Below are 24,656 nucleotides of genomic sequence, written 5' to 3'. Positions count from 1 at the left end.
TGATGAAAAATCTTAACTTGAAGAAGAACAATCAAGAGACCCTTTCTTGAAAATCTTGGTTTTGTTTTCTTGAAAACCCTATGGTTAGAATTTAAGATTTCTCTTAGAGATTCATGAATAGATGAAGAAGTTTGGTTTGGAAAGATTGAAATTTGTGAAGGAATTACCTTGTTGAAGAATCTTGAAAAAAAGAACCCTAACTTGATGCTTTTTTGAAAATTCTTGAGCGTTGATGTTTAGAAGTGAATGAGAGGGTTTTTAATAAGTAAAACTGTTTTCTACAAGTTTAGGGATATTAGAATAACCCCCAAAGGGTTATAGGACAAAAATACCCTTAAAAAATAAAGGGGGCGTCGTTCGTCAGACTTCTGCCAGGATAGAGCGGCTCCAGTAAAATGGTCATAACTTTTGACTCAGAACTTCAAAAATTGCAATCTTGGTGAAGTTGGAAAGAAGACTCAAAGATATTTAATTTGATAGGTCATGGTCCACCCAGTTCATCATATAAAAAAAGATATGGTCATTGGAAGTCGACCCTTATACGAACTCATTTGGAAACTTAGCCAAGATGAATTCTTTGGACTTGGCTTGGTTTAGGGATCCTTTATAACCCTAAATCAACTCTAACACCCTTAAATTACTTAGGAAGTGATTCTAACTCATGCACAACTCGAAGTCATCGATTTCGATCCTACACACATAAAGAATGGTTCGAATCTTGGCAAAAAAAAATTGGGGTGTTACAATAAATATGAATAATAACATGGTAGAAATATAGAACATATCACGAGGTAGAGAAGTAACTTGTACATATGAGTTCCTTTTAAGCCGAATGTCATGCATACTTGTCTTATCTTTAAAAATATTTCTTTTTCATATAAATAGAAAATAAAAGTCATATCACCAAACAACGTTGGCTCGCCCATATATGTCCTGCGTCCGGGCATCCCGCGTCCGGGATGAAAATTACTTCAACTGATCAGGTGGGAATGCATCTATAGAGCCACATATACATATCCCCATATCCCCCATATACATATACATATACATATACATATAGACAGCATACACGAGAGCCCAACGAAAGTCGTGTATTTATCGGAGTGACGAAAGGTCGGTAACCTCCGATTGTATTATAGACTAACCATGGTCACTTTGTCTCACCTTGAAGGAACAATTATTATAAGATGAGACTATCAACGAAGGATAATATTAAGAGAACGTAGAATAAGGTCACAATCTTGTAAGGCGCCAAATCGTATACATATGCACATAGGACCAATTTTCAAGACTCGTAGAATAATCGGAATGACCTATGATTCAAAAATCAGGACAAGAGTCATGTCAAGTACCTTTCGAAAATTACCATGGATTATATAAAAATAAAACTTTTGGAATCATATACACATATCTAAGCACGAGAAAATATCCTTTGAAAACTCAAGAAAATTGGCCATCCTAGTGGCTCCCCGAATAGGACTTCCTTGAAATTGTATAAAACGTCATATACTTATTTCATAAAAACCATGCCAAAAAGAAAGGGTCGCTCTATATACTTATGTCAAAACATGCCAAGAGAAAGAAGGGTAAACCTTTGTTTTGGGAAACTATAGACATTTTAGAAAACATTGACGGGTTATAGAAAAAGTAGTCATTTCCTTGGGACCATTGACACCTAACTTTTGAAAACAAAGAAAATATGGAAGCACTTATGAAATTATAACATCGGGATCATGCCTTGAAAGAAAAGGGTAAGCCTCACATACTTATGCTAAAGACATGCCAAAAGGAATTCTGGACTTAACATACCTGTGCCGCGCCTTACTATCTACGCTTATGCTTCCAACTTGTTTGTATACATTCAAGAGAGTTGACATAGTCATTAGATTCATCACCATATACTTGTCTTAATCCTTCAAACAAATTAATTTCTAATCCGCCGAAATTTCGGCAGCATCTCCCCTATAAATACACCATCCCCGAGAATCTAACTCGGCCACCATGTCAACAACCATATCAACAACAACAACCAGCAGTATATATACAATCAAATCACCCCAACTTTACACAACACAAGCTCCAAACAACTAGCATAAAACCACGATACCAAAATAGAGTTTTTAACCTTTATTTCGTAAAATCTTTAACCATACCAACCGGGGGGTCGTGTGGCTGAAACCAGCAGCACCCACACCTTTTTTAAAACACTTTAAATCCCTAAACATACAACCCAACCAGCTGCACCCGCAGCGCCACAACAACAACACACTACGCGACTTCGATTTAGCTACTACGACTTTAATTTAGTTGTTTCCAACATCATGCATCCTTATACATTTTCTCTGATTTCAGACATATTTAGGACATGTAATACACCTCATAAAAACATCATAAACTCCAATTTGAAAGGAGATACCTTACCTTTACCGAAACTCTCCAAAACTTGCCTCGGAAGCTCTCCTAGCGCGGCTAAAACTTTGGGGCTGTTTGGTGACGTTTTGAACTACTCCAAACCAAAAATATTTATTACTAATACCTTCATGACATCATGGTATACTATATATAATTATTTCTCAAAACGGAATTGAAGAACTTACTTTTTTTCCCTTCCAAAACCGTGGCCCTTTTCCTTTCTCTAGCTAGAGTTTTCTCTCCTCTTCTTGTTTTCTCTTGATTTTTCTAGATGAGTGTGGAAGTTTAATAAGTCATAAGACATATATATATATATATATATATATATATGCCACCTAAGGGGTGACACATGTCACTCCCTTATTGGTGACACGTGTCAAGTTCTCATTGGTGACATGTGTCAAGCCCCTATTGGGCCACTGTCACGACTCAAGCCTAGGTCCTAGACGTGACATGGCGAATGAGGAACACGAAAGTACCTCAATCAAGCCTCTTAGCATTCTTTTAGCCTTTCATAGGTAATGATGATAAATAAATAGGCGGAAATCATAATAGTAAATCTTCAACTTACATATGTCCAAAAATACCTCTAACTATTAGATTTAATGGGGCTAAGATAAGTCCATATCTCACCCTCAATTATAATAGAAGAAATGCCATAGTAAAATATCTTAACATATCATAAGCTAGAAAGATAAAGGAGTATTGTTCCCGGAATATGGGAACTCACCAAAAGTAGTCTTCAATGGAATATCAACTAGCCACGTGGAGGAGAATGAGGAGGAGCACTGATACCTACATGGTGATATCATGTAGGCAAAAGACTATGCGTTAGTACTTTGAATGTACTAAGTATGTAAGGATGCATGAACATTGAGGAAACATTAAAATATTTATGTAATATGGAACATAATTTAATGTATGCATAATAAATCATATATATATCCTTTAAAATATTCATTTGGTAGAAAATTAACCATAACCGATATTTAAAACCATGCGAGCTATTACATGGAATGCAACATAACCCCCTACGTTGGCCGGGGAGACTACTTGCCAGGTAGAACTCCGTCAACTTCATTCATTTCTTTAACTTTAATTTTAAGGGCTATTTATGGATCCATTAGCCTAAGCCTACAAGGGCTCCTATGTTGGCACATAGTTAATGAGAGAAGGGGTTGCTACTAGGATTCCCTTACCGAATCCCACCTCAATGCCTCATTCGATGCTAAGTCAATCCCACGGAATAGTTTAATACTTCAAAATATTCATAGCATATAACTTGAGAATTCAAACATTATATTCGGTAGAATAGCTCATTAAAACATTTGATAATTCAAATATGCAAGAATTGTCCTTATTGCATAAAGAATCCATCATTCATATCATTTCATCATTCTTTTATTTCATAAGACTCCCTTTTTGATCATAGATATTGCTTTCATAAACATTTATTTGGAGTCAAAGATTTCAAGTCAAACTTTATTAAAAACATAGTAAAACTAGGTGGGTTCAAATCACTTCAACTTGCAAATATGTATGTAAATAAATATACATAAATACTTTGAAATTCATTAATTAAAAATCATGCTTTAAACAACCCACCATGAGTTTCAAGAATCTTTAAATAGATAAATAGAGGAATTACTTGTAAACTATCAATTCATACATATGAAATTATGTTACATCAAAATAGAATAATAATCATTAGTTTAACTATGATTCATACTATTAAGTAAAATTAAGAATTACCATAAGAAAATATTACTTGAAATCAAAAGACTTAATTAAAAGAGTCTTTGGACTACATGGGTGAAAAAACCCATGGATAAACACCCACATAACTTAGAGTAGAGCTTAAAAAAAATATAATTTATCATATAATCAAAATAATTTAGACATGAGAGTGGAAGGAATACTCTCATTGAAGCCTTACATACCTGAAATTCGAAACTTTAGTAGGAACCGAAAGACTTAATGAATACTCTTGAGTCCTAACTTTTCTCCCCGCCGGAACGTTTTGTATACTACCCGGAGTTTATGAATCACCGGAATAGTATTTCTTCACTACTAAGAGCTAAAACTATATTTGAGAATGTGTAAAGAAGTGTATAGAGAAAAGACTTGCTTGAGAAAGTTTGATGAATAAAATGAGGAAATAAGGTGGGTATTTATAGGTGGGAAAGAGAAACCTAACAATAAATAAAATAATTATAAAAAAAAATCTGAAAATTTAATAGAATATATTGATGTCATGGATGATGTTAAATGGAGGACAATTTTATGTTATGAGTGATGTCAAATGTATCTAGATCTTTCCATGGTAGGTGAAATGAGTTATCTTTGACAGAATACTCCTTTTTGGAGCTGCGTTTGAACAGGATAAATTCCTTATTGGGATTTGGTGTATTCATAAGAATTGTAGATATAGAAGTCTAGTTTTATGTGGTTCAGGAATCAACCAATTTGGATAATCCTACAGTAAGATATGATTTTTCTTCTATAAACACTCCTTTCCGTCACAACATTCTGGCTTACAATAATTAATTTATTTGACCTACTTAACCTCCAAAACTTAAAATATGGTCTTCACAAAAGTTGTAGGTAAAGATCTTGTGGTTACTAAGAAATTTGAATCACACAATTTGGATATTCCTATGAAAGGTTATGCCCAAAATACAAAGATTGTATCATATTTAGGCGAGAATTGAAACATCGTATACAACGTTTTTAGGGGATGTTACAGCCACACACCCCTTTCCACCAATCATGGGCTGCCATGTGGCATGTGGGGCCCACCCCTTTCTTGCTCCAGCTGCTGCCATGTGTCACTTCCTTTTCCCCCTCGTGGGTTTGTAATCTCGTCTTATTTTACGAACCTATGTAATCCTTACTACGTAAGCTTGGTACGTACTCAAGTAGTTTAAGTATGTAACACATCCAAAGTAATAGCTTACACAAGTAAGTCGAGTCCAACGACTCACTACTTAGCCTCCAATTCCTTCCGAATTCTTATGACCCCATTTCCATTTTTTCTACAATTTCTCTTTAAAAAAACTAAAGATGGCTTAATTGCCTTGCCATGTACACTTTGGTTCATATATACTCATCACATGGCCATAAAAGAGTGGGGCCCACATACACCTCTTACATGAATTTTCTTGAACACTTTGTGAAATTTCCGTTTTACCCCTAGCCTTCCACAATATTACCATAGGCCACTTTGCAAATTTTCTTTTTTGCCCTTAGACTTTCCCAATATTTCCACACTACTAATGTTCATAAATAATATTCATAACCAACTTGTATAAAAAAAATTTGGAAGATGATCATTCCCTTCACTTTACCACGGCTACTTTAAAATATCCAACCGTATAAAATAAGGGATATAACATCTGTCTAGTCAAATAATATTGCTATATAAATTGGGACATAAGGGAGTATTAATTATCTATAGTAATCTATGTTGAACTATGTCATTTTTTGTTTTTCATTTGGTGTCCGGTATCCGCATTGGACCTCAATTAAATACGAGTTTGCATATTGCAGGCCTATTTCTGGGAGCAACACTCCCAACATAAGTTTATTCATTACAAGATGCTAATTCGAAACCTATAATTAAGAGTAGAGGGATCACAACCATCGTTGATCCTACTACAACCCATGTTGGTGAAACACATGATATACATTTATTGATTCAATATAAAAATATCCCGTGCGGATAATGTTTTGACCATTATACCCTCCAACAATTACTAAATTACCAATCTATTACCCACATGGGCTGCTACATTGACTGACTATATAGCAAGTCAAGAGATCGACTTGGAACAGTAGCTATGAGTTTTTGAGTAAATTTTCTATCTATAAATAGTGGAAAATAAGCCTTCATTATTCACCATAAGCTAAAAAAAAATCACAAAATATACCCAAAAAATAAAAATAAAAATGGGAGCACAAAGTTTTATTTTGCTTGTTGTTGCACTGTATTTTCCTTTATCTTCATTTGCAGATGAAGGGACAGCCACATATTACACTGCTCCTTATGTTCTAATTTTATTTACAACAAGATCTTTCCTTCGATAAAAATTTATTGTGTATCGATGTTATATTAAATTAATAATAAGTTAACATGATAGGTATATTCTGTATATATACTCGTTTAATATCTAACTATGATTATTTAGTGTGAATTTTTATTTTATTTATTTAAGACATAATATATCGAGATTTTTCAAAACTTAAAAACTTTTATTTAGTGCACAACTAAAGTTTTTTTTGCCCTAATTACCCCCTGAACTTGGCAATTTAATTAGATGTAATTATGTCGACACATATTCAAGTGTGTATTGAATTAAACTTAATTAAGTTCGGGAGGGTCTCAATCTATTCGATCTTTACTTAACCATGGTAAAGTATATTAGAGTTTGTACTTTATTAGTATTAGCGGAGTCATTAGTTTCACTAAAGAGATTCTAAATATAAATAAGTAATCACATAATAAAGAATGAAAAAAGATATATCCTTTGTTGCAACCTAACTCCCCTCATTTTTTTCCCATTATTTTTACATCTAGGTAGTGGACAAAAAAATTTCTATAAGATTTATGATTGAGTTTAAGTTATACACTGTCAGTTTAAGTTATCGAATTTTCACAGATAATTCTTGTTATTTTGTTTGTTGTAAAAATTTAGTAACTATACGGGAAATTACTAATTGACAAAAAAACTTTGTTGTTATGGATAAAGTATTACCGTATGACTTTACTGTTATAACGGGAAAAAGTTCAATTACTTTGATCTGACCAAAACATAATTTTGTGATTGTATAAACACTACAATGAAAATAAGTCACTTATCCTATCTAACACAAATTATTTAGCTACAGATTAGCGATGAATTAATTCTTTGTTTTGCAGCCTCATCATGTTATGGATATCAAGACAATGGAGTAATGATAGCTGCAGCAAGTGATACAATATGGGGAAATAGGGCAGCATGTGGAAGAATGTATAGAGTAACTTGTACTGGTCCTACTAATCAAGGTGTTCCACAGCCTTGTACTGGAACAAGTGTTGTTGTTAAAGTTGTAGATTATTGTCCTCCTGGATGTAGAGGAACAATTGATCTTTCTCAAGAAGCATTTTCCCAAATTGCCAATATAGATGCTGGAAAAATCAAGATTAATTTTAATCAGTAAGTTGAAACTACTCTTTCAATCACTTATGATAAGGTCTTTTTTTTTTCTGTTCTTTTATTAGGTTTTTTATTATCCAGTGTCCGATACTCAATTTAGGGTAAAAGGTAGAGTTAGGATTTGAAGATTATGGGTTCAAAATAGTGATTAAATGAATTTCTTAAGATAAATATAGTGTTTGAACCAACGTTATTGGGTTTGCAGCTGAACCCATACCTTGGTCTCTAGCTAATTCTAGCGTCCCTATTTAGGGTCGGGGGTAGAGCTAGTGTGTATCTTACGAGTTCAGTCAGACCCAATAATTTCGGTTTAAATATGTATTTGTCTTAAGAAATTCAGTGAATATGTATAACTTATTAATTTAGAGACCCATAACGTAAAAGGACTAGAATTTCGAACCCAGAAATTTCAAATTCTGGCTCTAGTTTTGCTTAGGCCCCTGAATAATCCATATTCATGTTGGTGAGCGAGGTTTATTAAAGGAAAAAAATGCTCCCAACCAAGATTTTTCTTTATTAATTGGGATCGAATATGAGATTTCTGATAAAGCATTATGAATTTAAAGTTTTTAAATTTTTTTATTCTTTGATATGATGTGCAGGATCTAAAGTTCAAGGCCACGTTTAATGCAAAATCGTCTAATAGGGAATTGGAATAAAACACAAATTTGTGCATGCCAAGAAATACCCATATATCTTGGCTCTTTTACTATATGCTCATTGAAGCAACATGTTTAATTGTTGTAACCTATATATCATGTGTTGTTTAATATATCAACAATTTTACTGATTTTTGGTTGGTATTACCATTTGATATTTGAAATCTATTACATGATTAATTCATATATATTCACATTGTATATATAGAGGTCATTTAAGTGAAAGCTCCCTACCAGGATTTGTATTATCTATAGTTGGTTTATCAGGTAGCGTAAACATTATTTGGTATTTTAATAAATCAAAATTATATATTATCGATTTCTAGAAAGAAAAAAATATTAAAAGAGAAAGAAAGATAAAAATTATAGTCGTCGAGTTTTCCGCTCTATTCTCAAGTTTTGGGCTAATTAAGCCGAGCTTCGAAGTCGGGCTTTCTTCCTAAAGCCAAAGTCCGGTTTACCATTGGGTTCCCTTTCAATGGCCAAAGATCACTATTGAACATGTCGGGAGTTAACTCAAGAATTCCAAAAAAGTGACCGTTCACATTAAAAATAGAGGCCTTTAAGGATGTACTTGTTTTTTCTTTTTTTCGTCGAGATTCCTACTAAGATGACAGATCCTACCGTAGATGCCTCTTTCTCGCTATAAGGCATAAGTAGTGAAAAAAGTAGATATATAAAGAGAAAAGGAAGCGCTATCCCTCCTACCTATAATTCAACATTGAGCTTGAGAAAGGAGAATAGTAACACCGTATTATTCATCCGAAATAATAGCAAGTCAGGCACTGATCTAGGGTTCTTCTTACATCACTGTGGGCTACTCCAGAAGACAGGCTATGTTGTTGGGAGGAGGAAGCACCACAACTAAAGTTTGATATGATAATAATTAATGAAAATAAATTAGACACAAGAATTTTACATGAAAACCCCTCAAACAGATAGAAGGGAAAAACCACGGAGTAGAAGGATTTTACTATGATAATATAGGAGTACACTGCTCTTAAGTACAAGGAGAAAACAACAATTAACACTTCTTTCTTTTAAAAGGAACAACTACTAAAGAGTACACTCAAGAATACAATATTTATCTTGGTGTATAATTCTCTTTGTATTCTTATTCACTTTTTTTCTGAATGAATTAAATGAGGGCACGAGATCCTCTATTTATAGGAAAAACAAAATGCGTAATAAATTTTATGCATCAATTTTTCTACGCATTAATTTTCTATGCATTAATTTTACTTGTCAAACTTTTTATGTCAAAAAGGGTCAACAACTTTTTCAAAAATTGCTGTTAACTTTTGAAAAGATTGCTTGGACGGTGCCTCCACAATGGACTTTCTTGCATTGTGGGCTACTCCAGAAGGCAGGCTATGTAGGCTATTTTCTGGCCTGCCCTGCCCAAGCATAGAGTTGGGCTATGTGGTCCAAATGAAAACATGGGTTGCTTGGTTCCTAGAGTGGGCCGGACCGGGTGAGGTTGGTTTTACAAATCAACAAACAACTCCCACTCTATGTAAGTGGAAGGATAACGAGTCAGTGTTCTCAAAGTCCAAGAAATGTCCGACGGACTGCTCCAATTAAATCACTATTTTTTGTAAAAAATAAATAAATAAGTAGATTATAGTTGCTTCAGTAGATTTCGAATATTAGAGGATTATACAATAAAAAACATGTAAATCAAATCCACACAAAGACCCTAGAGGATAATTTTAAATTTTATTTAAAACATATATATACATGAACTTGAAGAAACTATAATCTATAATCCAACAAGAATTGATGTGTCGCACTTATTATAATGTGTCGAATGGCTACCAAAAGCCAATTAGTTCAAACCATAATAACTACCCTTTTAAGAAAGTCAACCCTTTATTATATGTGACAACCTTTCAAGTAACTTTAACATGAAATACTTTTTATATTTCCAATTTTGATCAAATATTGTTCAGACACAATCAACTCAATGACCATAGAAGATCATTTTTCATTAAAACATACATAAATTTTATACAAGATCCAAAGGATTTACGTGCCACAAGCCCACACACTTACTTTAATGTTATAAAAAGGTTACTAAAAGCCTCTTATTATTTGCGACAAAAGAAATACTATTTCAGACTTAATTTTGTGATCGCAATTTTTTTCCCCTTTCTTTTATTCCAATTAGTACACAACATTAGCTACCCTTTTAAGAAAGGCAACGATATTTTAATTTGTGCCACACTCGGTCCTTTTAAGTAATCTTCAAACATCAAATATTATTTTTAGAAATTTCAACCAAATATCATTCACACACACTCAACTTGATCACCATAGAAGACCATTTTTCATTGAAACATAGATAAACTTTGTACAAGATCCAAAGGATTAATGATGTGTCACAACTTATTTAATATGCCAAAATGGTTACTAAAAGCCATTAATGCACAACATTATATTGGCTACCAGACTTTTAACAAAGGGAGCACTTTATTAATTATGTGTGACACTTAAATCCTTAATCTCACTTAATTACTCCATCATAATCTCTTCTTCAAGCAAAGCTTCCCCTAGAGTTTTTGCTTCCTCAACCAAAGTTGTTTTAACTTCACTTGAAATATTCTCAAATACACAAAGCTTAGTGCATAGGCACCTTCTTTGGAGTTTGCTACAATGTCCATCTGTGAACTTCTCCTTGAGACAAGCTTTTCTACATGGATAGTTGATAATACATACTCCTTTGAAAGTTTGACTTACTGTTTTGCAAATTTGCTGATTCTTCTGAGCTTGCACCTCTACAATCATTCACAAGTAGTAACAAATATTAGGAAAAAAAGAGACGTAATTAATATTGTTATAGAGATGTTTGACTATATTAAACTTAGTGTTATAAAGATATTATAAAGTATTAGGTTATCCATAAGATTTAGTTAGTTTTCTAGTTAGTTTTCTGAAGAAGAGTTTTTCAACTGCTTTTGGTGTGAAGGCAAAGCCTCACTGGTGTAACTTTAATTTGTGGAAATATATGTAAGGGATGTATAATGCTTGTTGGGTTTAAATAAGAATAAAAAAAGATTTTTTTCCACGTACAAAACTTCAACTCTTTTTTTTCCAAGTGGAATCCGATCCATACATAACTTTAACTTTCAAACATCATTTTTCTAACTTACAACAATAATAATAATATATCCAATACTGTAACCCATAAGTTATTGGAAAAGTAGAGTATACACAAACACATACTTCTACCTCGTGGAGATAGAAAAACTGATTCTAAAAAATCCTGAGCTCTAGTAAAGCAAATCAAAATAGTGATGCACGCAAAATAAAGTGCGTACGACAATAAAGAAAACATGTCAAATAATAGATAAAAACACTACAAAACATATATAAAAAATTTACAATAACAGCGGCGAACCATCTTTCTAATTTCAGTTTCGAAAACTTTCTTTTACCAAGTTTCAACTAAATTTTTGTTCACACGCTTATGTAATCTTAAAAATATGACAACTGAATATCTGCTACAACAAATAAAAAAAATACCTGATAGTATAAATTAAATTTCTTTACAGTATCTGTAAGTTAAACTCATCAAACAAACATATAAATTGGAAAACTCATAGAATTAATTAAATTTCAATTTCCATTATTTTTTATATGATGTTTAAGAGGAATAAATGAAGACAAACCATAGGCAACAAAGATCATCATTGCCAAGACCACTAATGTCATTAAGCAAATGGAACGAGCCATTGTCTCTTTCTTTGAGTAAAAAAATATATTTTTTAATAATAAGAGAGATTTCAATTTAGAGTTGTGAATAAACAGTAACACAATGAAGGTAATTTATAGGCAGTGAAATAAGAGTCAAAAGATAATAATTTTTTTTAAAAAAAAGAAGATACATTTATTGGGCCAACAACTATGTGAAGCAAATTATTGAGCCGCATTTCGTACTTACGAAGTTTGGAAATATATTAATGACACAAAGAAACAAATTTCCCATTGCCATTTTTTAATTTTTCAGCCGATGGTTGATATTTATTTTAAAATTTAATTAATTTGAATTTGTATTAAAAAAATCCTCACTATATGTGGAATTAAATACTTTCAATTATAGAAAATCTAATTCTCAGTGACTTCATCCTTATCACAATCTACTCTACCAAAAATGATCTTTATGCAATGTCTTCTAAAGGTCATTTTTGAAATTTTTTGTAAAAAGATTATTTTACACCTTCCGGTAGTTTTTTTAAGTCATATTTGATTGATATCTGATGTTGGTTTCGTAGTTTTCTTAAAAAGTTGAGAGTTTTGGTAAACTTTGAGTTTTAGAGGTTTAGAATGACTCAAAAGTTGAGGTCATTCGGAGTTTCGAGTCTCAAAATGGAATTTTGTCGATTTCATCAGTTTTGGAACATTGAAGTTGGTCTATGAGAGTTGACGGAATCGCATTTGGGATCATATCGTGGATTTGAGGGGTTGAGTTGGAAATAGTTGAGTTTTTCGCCATAGGTTTGACATTGGTCAACATTTCAGTATCAGATGCTCGGAATTGAATTCCGACGACTGCGTTTAATTCGGAGGGTGATTTTAGGCCTAGGGAGAGTTCTTGTGTAATTTTCAGAAGCTTCGAGGGCGTTTTGGTCTTTTGAGGCATAATGTTGGTATAGTTGTGACTTTTTGGTTTCCGGGTCAAGGAGGCCTTGAAATCAAATTTCGATTGTTTCCTTGAGTTTAGAATGTCGAGTTTGGTGTGGATGCATATATGGTTTATGATACGGGATCCCGAACGAAACCCGAGGGTTATTCGGAGACTTAAGTAACATTGCTATCATCTGGTGCCTGAGAGTCCTTCTCCGCGTTTGCGGAAGGAAAGTTGTCCCTCCTCCGCGTTCACGGAGCTTATGCCGCATTCGCGGAGGGACGTCTGGTTAGCCTCCGCGTTCGCGGAGTTAGTGATCCTCGTTCGCAGAGTGCAAATTACCCGGAACAATGACAAAGTCGGGGTCTAGTCTATTTTCACTATTTTTTGTGATTTTGGAGCTTGGGGAGGCAATTTTTTAGAGGAGATTTCATGGGAAAACTTTGGAGTAAGTGATTCTAACCTCCCATCTTGATTATCCATTGATTGCTTGAGAGTTTTAGCATGAAATTGAGGTTTTTAAATTGGAGAGGTTGGGGTTTTAAAGATCTTGAATTAGTTTTAATTTTTTGATGATTGTAAGCTCGTTTTAAGTTCAAATTTACTTTTTTTTTCACTAGTAAACTCCAAATACCTTGAGGATGTTGTTTATGCAAAAAAATTGAAATTTTCTGCTTGTTTCAGAATCGGTTTTTTCGGGCATTTTGAGTCAATTTCGGCTCGATTTTTGAAAATATGATATTGATATCGTTGATTCCGTATTTTGATGGGGAACTTGAATTTGTATAGATTGTGGTGAATTAGAGTGCATTCGGAAGCGGAAAGCTCATGTGTAGTGACCGATCTCATATTAGCTAAGGCAAGTGAAATTTTAAAACTCTGTGAATCTCTTAGAATTTCTGAATATCACATTGTATATGTGTTGGGCGTAATGGGGATGAGATTATGGGTTTAATTGTGATATGAATTAATCTAAAAATTAATCGACGGGGTTAATAAAAGATGATGTGTGATATTGTTGAGTGTTGAAACTTACATGCCGTAATCTAGATATCTATGTGTATTTGATGAAATACTTGATAGTCTAATTGTGATTGCGGTTTGTGTGCATTAATTATTCCTTATTTCTTGTGTGAGCATGATGTTGTATTGGTTTTGAAACACTGTGATGAGAGGTATATGATTAATAGGTCGAAGTCATTTTCGATGAGATTATATTGCAGAGGTCATTTCAATCGAGAGATTGTTAGGCCGAGGTCATTTCTGATGAGATTACATTATCAAGGTTATTTTCGGCTAGATTACATTACCGAGGTCATTTTTGGCGAGATATTGATACACCGAGGTTATTTTCTGTGAGATTATATTGTCGAGGTTATTTTCAGTGAGAGCATATAGACGAGGTCATTTTCGATGAGGTTATGGGATCGATGTCATTTTTTCAGAGAATATAAAGTCGAGGTCATTTTCGGTCAGAGTTTATCATGCTGAGGTCTTTGCTGGCAATTTCACACATGCGTGATCATTAAGTATGCCTATACATATTCTGTATATCTATGTTGACAATTTGATGCTTATTTGTGACTTGTGAGTACCTGTACGATACATCTTATGATATTGAGTTGTGATCTGTATCTTATTGAACTGTATAGTATGAACTATTAGGTTGGGATGATTTCTGTGAAGCTTGTAGTCTGGAGGTTCGGTTGGAAACGAGTTCATGTATATTTTTAGTTATACTTAGTTTTTCTAGTTAGCTTGCTAGGTACCGCGCTGTTTGATACTCACCCTTGCTTCTATATTTGTGTAGGTTCCGAACCTAGACTTTGATCATTGTCTCTTTTCTTGATCATTCGAGGCTTTTGGGAGACAAGAGAGATAGTCATCGATATCCACCGAACTCTCGTACTTCCTGTATTTTTATGCTTTACTCTATTTGAGAGTTGAAGACATATTGAGACTTGTACATTCATTTTAATTTTACTTTCTTTAGCGGCTTGTACACGTGACAACCAATCTTTGGGGATATTTAAGTGAAAGACTTCCACGTATTATTTACTTATTTAGATTATTTCTGCTTTATTTTATCGAGATGTTAGGTTTTTTGGGTGACTTTTCTGATGGGAAATGACAGTGTCATCATACCTGGATTCGGATCGTGACAAATTAGTATCAGAGCTCCAAGTTCATAGGTCTCACGTGTACAGAACAAGTCTAAGTAGAATCTCAAGAATCGGTACGGTGACATTTGTACTTATCTTAGACTGTTAGGAAACATCCTTTATTCATTCTTTCTTATCGTGCCAAGTTATTATCGCTAGTGCTGAGTGTGATGTGTTGTTTTGGCAGATGCTGAGGATTAGATCCACGTCTATTGGTAGAGGGAAGGCAGTCCCTGAGGCAGCTGTTGAGACCCCAGCTAGGGGTAGAGGTAGATGCCGAGTGAGAGGCCGAGGCCGTGGAGTGGTTGCTGGTAGGGGTCATTCTAAAGGAGCGGCACCTACTCGATGTCGTGCTAAAGAGTTTTACTTAGAGTGCTATAGGCACACCACAGGGTTTACAGACTAGAGTTGGTGTACAAACTCCATAGTAGTGTCAGCTCCTCATGGCTTAGGTTCAGATGGGTCAGCCACCATTGGTTCCCGCACCAGCTTTTGATGCATAGATTGCTCAAACATGGTTATGACTATAGCTGATCAACAGTTCTATAAGAGGTTTCAAAAGATGAAACCACCCAGTTCCAGGGTGGTAAGAGCAAGGATGCACATGAGTTTTTGACATTATGTCGTGAGATGTTGGAGGCAGTGAGCATGACTGATGCTTGAGGTGTTAGATTTGTTGCACTCTAACTCCATGGGTCAACCAGGGAATGGTGGAGGACATTCATGAGGTCCATACTAGTTAGATCCCCTCCGGTTAAGTGGGGAGTTTTTGCTAGTCCCTTTGATGATCGCTTTATCCTATGAAGCGTACGAGAGATGAGTAGATTGAGATTTGGGAGTTTGACTCAGAGCAGCATGTCAGTTGCCGAGTATAAGGCCCATTTCTGCCAGTTGTCGAGGCATGCAACAACATTGATCCCGGATAATGTGGAGAAGGTCCACAAGTTTGTGAAGGGTTTGACATTCTCCATTCAATCCTATATGTTCAGATCAGCCCGTGAGGGGGTTTCTTTCCAAGCAATTGTGAGTATCACCAAGAAGGTGAAATTGATGGTTAGAGAGGAGTATAAGGACCCTAAGAGGGCCCATGCTAGTGGTCAGTTTTTGGGTACCTCGTTTGGAGGTAGAGGGTCACATAGAGGCGGCAGTCAGTTTTAGACCTAAATACCTATTCACGCTTGTCACGCTCCGAGAGGGTACCCTAGATGCGACCGATACTCAAAAGCCATTTCTTGCCTTCAAGCGAACTACTTGGTCCAGTCATACTTTCATTCATTCACATTCACTCAGTGGAAGACTCAATCATAAGCATACTATTCAGAATATAAGGGCCGAAGGCCAAAAGTTATCAAATCAACAACAACTATAGTAAAACTATTCAACATTCCCACACTCCGATCTATAAAGCCTCTATCAAAATCTAGGAGGTGCCCATGCCAAGCCCATGGCTACCAACAAGCAGAAATAAAGGAAACAGAATAAAACTGTAAAGAAAGTCTTGGCATCCTCCGGAAACTAGGAGGGCTCACCAAGTAGCTGAAAGTGTGTAGATCTTCAACGGTGCGCCGATTGATGATCTCTGGTACTTGTCTCTGCATCATTAAAATAATGCAGGCCAAATGGCATCAGTACGTGAAATGTACGAGTATGTAAAATGGCCGAATGAAACAACATTAGAAAAGGATCAACCAACTCAGAAATCTCAACTCAGAAATAAGTAACAACTCACCCAAGTGTCCTAAGTCTAGCAAGAAATGGTTTAGACGGGGACCAAATCACATGCCACTCAACTCAAACTGACTCAGAGTACTATCAAGACCTAAATGGGAGTTTCTCTTATCCGACAACCATCACTTATGAGCCAGTGATAGTACAATAAGCCGACATTGTTGCCACGTCCGTCTATACCTTGCCAGGGTATGAACGCATCACTAATCATGGATTCCATCTATCAATCAAGTCCTATTATTTCAGGACAATAAAATGGGAAATATCCGACTTTAACAGTTCGATCCCATGGGAAGCATCCGACTTTAACGATTCCATCCTTACCTACATTGGCGGTATAGTTTTTGGGGTTCGAGTATGGACTATACTCTTACCCGCTTCGGTGCTCGATACTCCTCCCATGACTCCATGCTCATAAGACTCCATCAAATCATCTCAAACAAGTCATCACGGCTAGTCTCATTTAGGACCTTGCCAACTCATCAACTCTATCCTCAAGTCAACTCATTCCTGTCTAAACTAGATATGCATTTATAACCTCCTACAAACATAACCAACCATTCCTCTTCTCATTTATCACATCCTTAGGACTCATCACAACTCCAAGAATTTTAAACCAATAATTCAACAAAAATAACACATTTAAGGAAATTGACATATTCAACATAATCACATGGTTAAGAAAATCAACAAAAGCATGTTAACAACTCATCTCCAAATTGTTAGAGAAGTGAAAAGTCATGTATTTATTTTATGGACATTTTATTATTGGGTAAATTGAAAACCAACCGTTAATGACCAAAAAATAATAAACCAAAAACCAATAAAAATTATCTTATAGGGTTCTTATTGGTTTAGCATATATAAAAATTGAAAACCAATAAACCGAATCGATAATATATAAAATTGAACCGAACCGACTAATGCACACCCCTACTGACCAAAAATGACCTCGGCCTCATAATCTCCGACCGAAAATGACCTTGGTCCCACAACCTCACTGAAAATGACCTCGGTACCACAACCTCACCGGAAATGGCCTCGGCCTCATAATCTCCGACCGAAAATGACCTTGGTCCCACAACCTCACTGAAAATGACCTCGGTACCACAACCTCACCGGAAATGGCCTCGACCATATGCTCTCACCGGAAATGACCTCGACAATATAATCTCACCAAAAATGACGTCGACCTATCAATCTCTCACCAGAAATGACCTCGGCAATATAATCTCATCGAAAATGACCTCAACCTATCAATCTCTCACCAAAAATGACCTCGGCAATATAATCTCTCCGAAAATGACCTTGGCAATATAATCTCGCCGGAAATGACCTCAGCAATATAACATCTCTAACCGAAAATGACCTCGGTCTCACAATCATATATCTCTCATCACAGTGTTTCAAAACCAATGCAACATCATTCTCACACAAGTAATGAGGAATAATCAATTCAAATAAATCGTAATCACAATTAGACTATCAAGTATTTCATCAAATACACATAGATGTCTATATTACGACATGCAAGTTTTAATGCTCAACAATATCACACATAGTATTTTATTAACCCCATCGATTTATTTTTAGATTTAATTCATATCACAATTAAACTTGTAACCTCATCCCCATTAGGCCCCAACACATATACAACGGAATATTTGGGAATTCTAAGAGATTCACGGAGTTTTAAGAGTCCACTTGCCTAAGCCAATACACGATCGGTCATTCCACGTGAGCTTTTCCCTTTCGAATGTACTCCAATTCACCACAATCTATACAAATTCAAGTTTCCAATCAAATTACGAAATCAACGATATCTATATCATATTTTTGGAAACCATACCGAAATTGACCCAAAAAATCCTATTTCGAAACAAGCAAAAAAATTTCAAAAACTTTTACATAAACAACATCCTCAAGGTATTTGTAATTGATTAGTGAAAATGGAAGTGGATTTGGACTTAAAACGAGCTCACAATCATCAAAACATTGAATCTAATTCTAGTTCTTGAAAACCCCAAATTCTTCAATTCAAAATCCTCAATTTCCATGCTAAGACTCTTAAATAATCAATGGCTAATTAAGATTGATGTTAGAATCACTTACCCCAAAGTTTTCCCACGAAATCTCATCTGAAAATAGCCTCTCCAAGCGCCAAAATCACAAAAAATGGTGAAAATGAGCTAAACCTTGACTTTGTCACTTTTTAGGGATCATTTTCTCTCCGCAACACGGAGGCTAACCAGACGTCCCTCCAAGAATGCAAATGAGGGACAACTATCCTTCTGCGAATGCAGACAAGCCTCCGCAAACACGGAGAAGGAACTTCATTCATTTTGTGAACGCGGGGAAGTCTCCGTGAACGCGGAGAATGACTTTCAGGCACTAGATGACAACAATGTTACTTAAGTCTCCGAATGATCCTTGAAATTTGTTCGAGATCCCATAAAAACAAATCATAAATACATCCCCACTAAACTCGATATTCCCAACTCAATGGAATCATCAGAATTCAATTTCAAGGCCTCCTTGCCTCTTAAGTCCTAAAAAGAGGACTTTGATGAGTGGATCCAAGATGGTGATGTCCTTTACCCTGGCAAGGTATTGGATGGATGTGGCAACGACATCACTTCGTTGTATCATCGCTAGCTCATAAGTAATGGTTGTCGATTAGAGAAACTCCCAACTGAGTAAGCATTGCTTATTACTATTATTTCTATTATTATAGTTTAAACTTGTATTACATATTGATGTTGAGATGATGTTGAGTTCTGAGCTGGGTTTTATTTAGAGGAGTTTCTTGATATCTGTCCTTACCTTCCTGCCATTTTACATACTCGTACATTCCACGTACTGACGTCATTCGACCTGCATCATTTTATGATGCAGATACAGGTGTTAGAGATCCTCAACAGGCGCATCGTTGAAGATCATTTCTTTTCGGCTATTCGGTGAGTCTTTCTTGTATTCGAAGGAACTCATTATCCTTTTATTATTGTTGAGTGTGATTTTTCTTTTGAGGTAGCCATGGACATGTCATTGGCACCATCTAAGAGTATTAGAGGCTTCATAGACAGAGTCTGATGATGTAATCGGAGTAGTTCTCCTTAGAAACTACTTCTTCTAAGAATTATCTATTTTTCCTTTGATTATGACAATCCCACATTAGTATTCCTAAGTCTTCCGCTGATGAATAAATAAGAAATGAGACCAAGTAGTTCTCTCAGAAGCTAGAAATGGTCTCTGAGTGCCGACCACGCCTAGGGTAACCTCTCAGAGCGTGACATTCAGATTATCCAGAGTAGGCTCTTGACAGCCCAGAATAGGCAAAAGAGCTATGCGAATAGAAGGGTTCAACCATTGGAGTTCATGGAGGGCGACCATGTTTGGCTCCAAGTGTCGCCCATAAAGGGCGTGATGCATTTCGGAAAGAAGGGCAAGCTTAACCCTCAGTTTATTGGCCCATTTGAGATTTTGGGGTGAGTGGGAGAGGTGGCTTACATATTGTCCTTTCCACCTAGCTTATCAGCAGTACATCCTGTATTTTATATTTCTATGCTCTAGAAGTATGTGCCAAACGAGTGTCATGTGTTATCTCTTGACACGGTAAATTTGGGTCTAGATTTGACTTTTGAGAAGAAGCCCATAGATATCCTTGATAGATAAGACCGTAAGCTTAGAACCAAGGAGATAGCTTCAGTGGAGGCACCTCTCAGTCGAAGAGGCAACTTGGGAGTCGGAGGATGACATGTGGCCTGATATCCACATCTTTTTAAGGGTTCAGGTACTTTCTTTTACTTTATGTTTGAGGACGAATATGGTTTATAGTGGTGGATGATCTAATGACCCTGAAGGTCATTTTAGAAATTTTTCATAAAAAAACTATTTTACCCCTTTTGGTAGTTTTTTCGAGTCATATTTTTTTGATATCTAATGCTGATTTCATAATTTTTATGATTAGTTAAGATTTTTGGTAAACTTTGAATTTTAGAGGTTTAGAATGACTCAAAAGTGGTATTTGAGGTCATTCAGAGTTTTGAGTCTCAGTACGAAATTTCGTCGATTCCATCAGTTCTGAAACATTGAAATTGGTAGAGTTGATGTAATTGCATTTGGAATCATATTGTGGATTTGAGGAATTGAGTTGGAAATAGTTGAGTTTTTGGACATAGATTTGACTTTGATCAATATTTGAGTATCGGATGCTCAGAATTGAATTATAAAGACTCCGTTGGATTTGGAGGATAATTTTAGGCCTAGGGAGAGTTTTTGTATAATTTTTGAAAGCTCTGCAGTCGTTTTGGTCTTTTGAGGCATAATGTTGGTCTAGTTGTGACTTTTTAGTTTTCGGATCAAGGAAGCCTTGAAATTGATTTTTGATGGTTCCATTGAGTGTAAAATGTCGAGTTTAGTAGGGATGCATATTTTGTTTGTGTATAGGGGATTCCGAACGAATCTCAAGGGTTATTCGGAGACTTGGAGACTTAAGTAACATTGCTGTCATCTGGTGCCTGAGAGTCCTCCGCATTTGCAGAGACTTTCCCGCGTTCGCGAAAGGAACGAAGTTCCTTCTCCGCGATCGCAGAAGGATAGTTGTCCCTCCTCCTCCTTCGCAGAGCTTATGCCGCGTTCGTAGAGGGATGTCTGGTTAGTCTCCGCATTCGCGGAGAGCGAATGACCCCTGAACAGTGAAAAAGTCAGGGTCTAGCCTCTTTTCACCATTTTTGGTGATTTTTGAGCTTGGCGAGGCGATTTTCAGAGGAGATTTCGTGGGAAAACTTTGGGGTAAGTGATTCTAACCTCCAATCTTGATTACCCATTGATTGTTTGAGAGTTTTAGCATGAAATTGAGGTTTTTAAATTCTATAGGCTTCATCTGAACGGTTTGCTGCCTACTTAGTTATATTTTGTTTAATTATGATTTCATAATAGGATTAGAGATCATAACCCTCTTCTATTTTATTTTTTTCCTTTATACTTAATATTTTGACCAAAAATTAAAGTGCTTAATATTTTGACCAAGAAAAATAGAGTAATTTTACACATCATTTTATTTTATGAGGTTTTAGTGGAATAAATGATGGAAGACAAAACATAGGCAACAAAGAGCATCATTGCCAAGACCAGAAATGCCATGAAGCAAATGGAACGAGCCATTCTCTCTTTCAATAAGTGAAAAAGATTGCAATTTAGATTCTTCTTTCTGTTCTTTCTTTCTTCTTTTTTTTTTTAAAAAAAGTGGAGATAGGGGGCTATAGTGAGAAATCGAATCATCACCAACAAAAAAGATTGCAATTTAGAGTTGGGACCTCTCTGCATGACTACGAATTTAAACATGTCCTAATGCGAGTGTCAAATATCAAGTGCGAAATCAAAAATAAATATTCCTCATTAAATTATTATTTTACTTTAATAATATATTTTTCTTAAAAGAAAAAGGTATGTCTCTTCTAAATAGGAAGTTTCGTGCACGTTAGAAGGATAGCTCCTGCTTTAGATCACCCTATATTTCATTCAAAATTAGAGATCTTGACTTGTATAGAAAATGGTTTAGAATTCTCGACAAAAGAATGAGAGAAATCAAGGATTGTATTGATAATTAAAACTATAGAGTACGTGCTCCTTATATATTAGTGAATTGTAGAGTCCTAAGCTAGTTATAATTAGAGTCCTACTACAATAATTAAAACTAATATGATAATACTATAATTATAAATAATCTAATCCTAGTTGACTTCAGCTGGTACAAGAAATAGTAGCCTAGTCGATATAGAAGTCTAGTTTTACTGTCACTCGAACTCTAGTTATTTATTGATTGGACCGGGTTATTCAACTGTTCTATATCTTTAGCTTCTCTTATCTTCAATACTTCTCCTCAAGCTAGAGAGTGGAGGAACAGTGACTCCTAGCTTTTTTTGAAATCCAACAAATACTTGTTTTGTCGATGCTCCGATATGAAGAGATGCCTAGTTGATCCTTGGACCAAAAAAAAACCCAACAAAGACATATTTTTGTCAATGATTCGATATGAATAGCAGCCTAGTACTTGTTGATCTTGTTCAAGCACATTCCAATCCAATTCAGTGTTCACTCCAAAAGTTGTATACCAACTATTGTTGCCTTCACCAATGTAATACGTTTGTGGCAGTTATTCCTATTGAGGAAGATAATCTTCAGATGCATTCAATAATACTATTGAATTTTCTTCTCTTAGATTTTCTAATAGTTTCTTCTTTGTGCTATTATCTCTTTCTCCGGAGTTGAAGTTGTGTTTCTTCTTTCCCTGACTCTTTGGGCAGAGAATGCTATTAGAATTCTTGTGACACCTCTTTTTCATCTTCCCTTATGTCAAAACCCGTGAGAGCATTAACAAATTGATTAAGAGTGGGATATGATGCCTTACCTAGCATGACAGTCCTGAAGGTCTTGTATTTGAGACCTAAACCTATAGCAAAATTGATTACTTTGCTATCTTAATCTAATGGTGTGTGTATATCTGCCTTTGAATTTCTTAATATATTCATCAATCTTTTTGGTTCCTAGCTTAATACTTTGATGGTGGTGTTTGAACTGAAATATTTTATCTTTTGTTACTTGAAGATAAATTTCTTCCAAGAGTTCCCACATCTCCTTGGTAGTTGACAACCCATAATCAGGTACATTCTTTTTTCTGTTAAGGTTCCTGAGATCCTACCCCTTAGAAACACATCTTTGTCCTCCTAAATCACAACTTTCTCGACAGCTTTTCCAGTGGAACAACTACTTTTAGTTGGTTCATTCTCTGTAATGAGACATGTTAGTTTTATCACTAGAATCAACTGCATCATCCATATGAGATAGTTTGTTGATTTAAGTTTAATGGAGCAAGAGGCAATGAGATAGTGAAGTGAGGAGATTGACAGAGTGTTGGTGGAGGTGGTCTTTTGATCAATACTCAGATATAGTGGGAGAAATTTAATGCTTTGATACCATGTAGAATTCTCAATAAATGAATGAGAGAAATCAAGGATTGTATTGATGATTAAAACTATAGAGTAAATGCTCTTTATATATGAGTGAATTGTAAAGTCCTAAGCTAGTTATAATTAGAGTCCTACTACAGTAACTATTACTAATATGATAATACTGCAATTATAAATAATTGTTGAAGATAAGAGAAGTTGAAGATATGGAACAAGTTGGACAACCTGGTCCGACCAACATACAACTGGAGTTCGAGTCACACTAGGACTAGACTTCTATATCGACTAGGCTACTACTTCTTGTACTAGCTGCAGTCGACTAGGATTAGATTATTATGATTAGGATTAAATTATTTATAAATTGCAGTATTATCATAGTAGTAATAGTTATTGTGACATAAAGTGATTAGATAAACGTATACATATTAAAATATTAGAGAATTTTATTTGGGATCCAGACCCAATTGACAACTAGTTATGAGGGACAAGGGGATTGAAAGAAAAGGCTTATGCGTATTATGAGAAAAAATGTATGTTTCGCTCTCTCCCTTTCTCTGAGTTTAAGCTTCTCATATCCCTTCTTTATTTATCCCTAGTTTTTACTTTCAATATTTCTACATTTATATTTGATTTGTCATTTGAGTAGTTGTATTTACTTTCTGAAATCATAATTGATTCTTCGTATTAATAATACAGTTGAAAATCTAGTCACTGTTTTTTTGAAATTGGTCACTGTTATATTAAAGTTGACTTGTTATATATGTACTCCATTATTAATCAGTGGTGAGGTGGTATATATGTACTGCTTTATCATTATCCATAGATCTTGAGTCTCCAGTTTGATTAATGAATGTAAGTAATTTTTATTAAAGAGTGTTCATAAAATAAATCATGGTAGAAAGCAA

The 24,656-nt window shown here is 35.1% G+C and overlaps 2 protein-coding genes across 2 annotated transcripts; one reads left to right on the top strand and one right to left on the bottom strand.

Annotated features, from left to right (window-relative positions):
• Positions 1-6,529: 6,529 nt before the first annotated feature.
• On the top strand, positions 6,530-8,398 carry LOC129893135 (EG45-like domain containing protein). Its single transcript, XM_055968629.1, has 3 exons — positions 6,530-6,551; positions 7,331-7,607; positions 8,210-8,398. The coding sequence occupies exons 1-3, from the start codon at positions 6,545-6,547 to the stop codon at positions 8,214-8,216; spliced, it is 291 nt and encodes a 96-aa protein (XP_055824604.1). The 5' UTR covers positions 6,530-6,544; the 3' UTR covers positions 8,217-8,398.
• A 2,178-nt stretch (positions 8,399-10,576) lies between these two features.
• LOC129893134 (defensin-like protein) lies at positions 10,577-12,049 on the bottom strand. Its single transcript, XM_055968628.1, has 2 exons — positions 11,938-12,049; positions 10,577-11,043 (listed from the first exon to the last, which is right to left on the bottom strand). Exons 1-2 carry the CDS (start codon positions 11,999-12,001, stop codon positions 10,781-10,783), a joined length of 327 nt encoding a protein of 108 aa, XP_055824603.1. The 5' UTR covers positions 12,002-12,049; the 3' UTR covers positions 10,577-10,780.
• Positions 12,050-24,656: the final 12,607 nt, after the last annotated feature.

Source organism: Solanum dulcamara, chromosome 6, assembly GCF_947179165.1.
Source record: "Solanum dulcamara chromosome 6, daSolDulc1.2, whole genome shotgun sequence".
Taxonomy (NCBI): Eukaryota; Viridiplantae; Streptophyta; class Magnoliopsida; order Solanales; family Solanaceae; genus Solanum; species Solanum dulcamara.
This window is presented reverse-complemented; position numbering and strand designations above follow the sequence as displayed.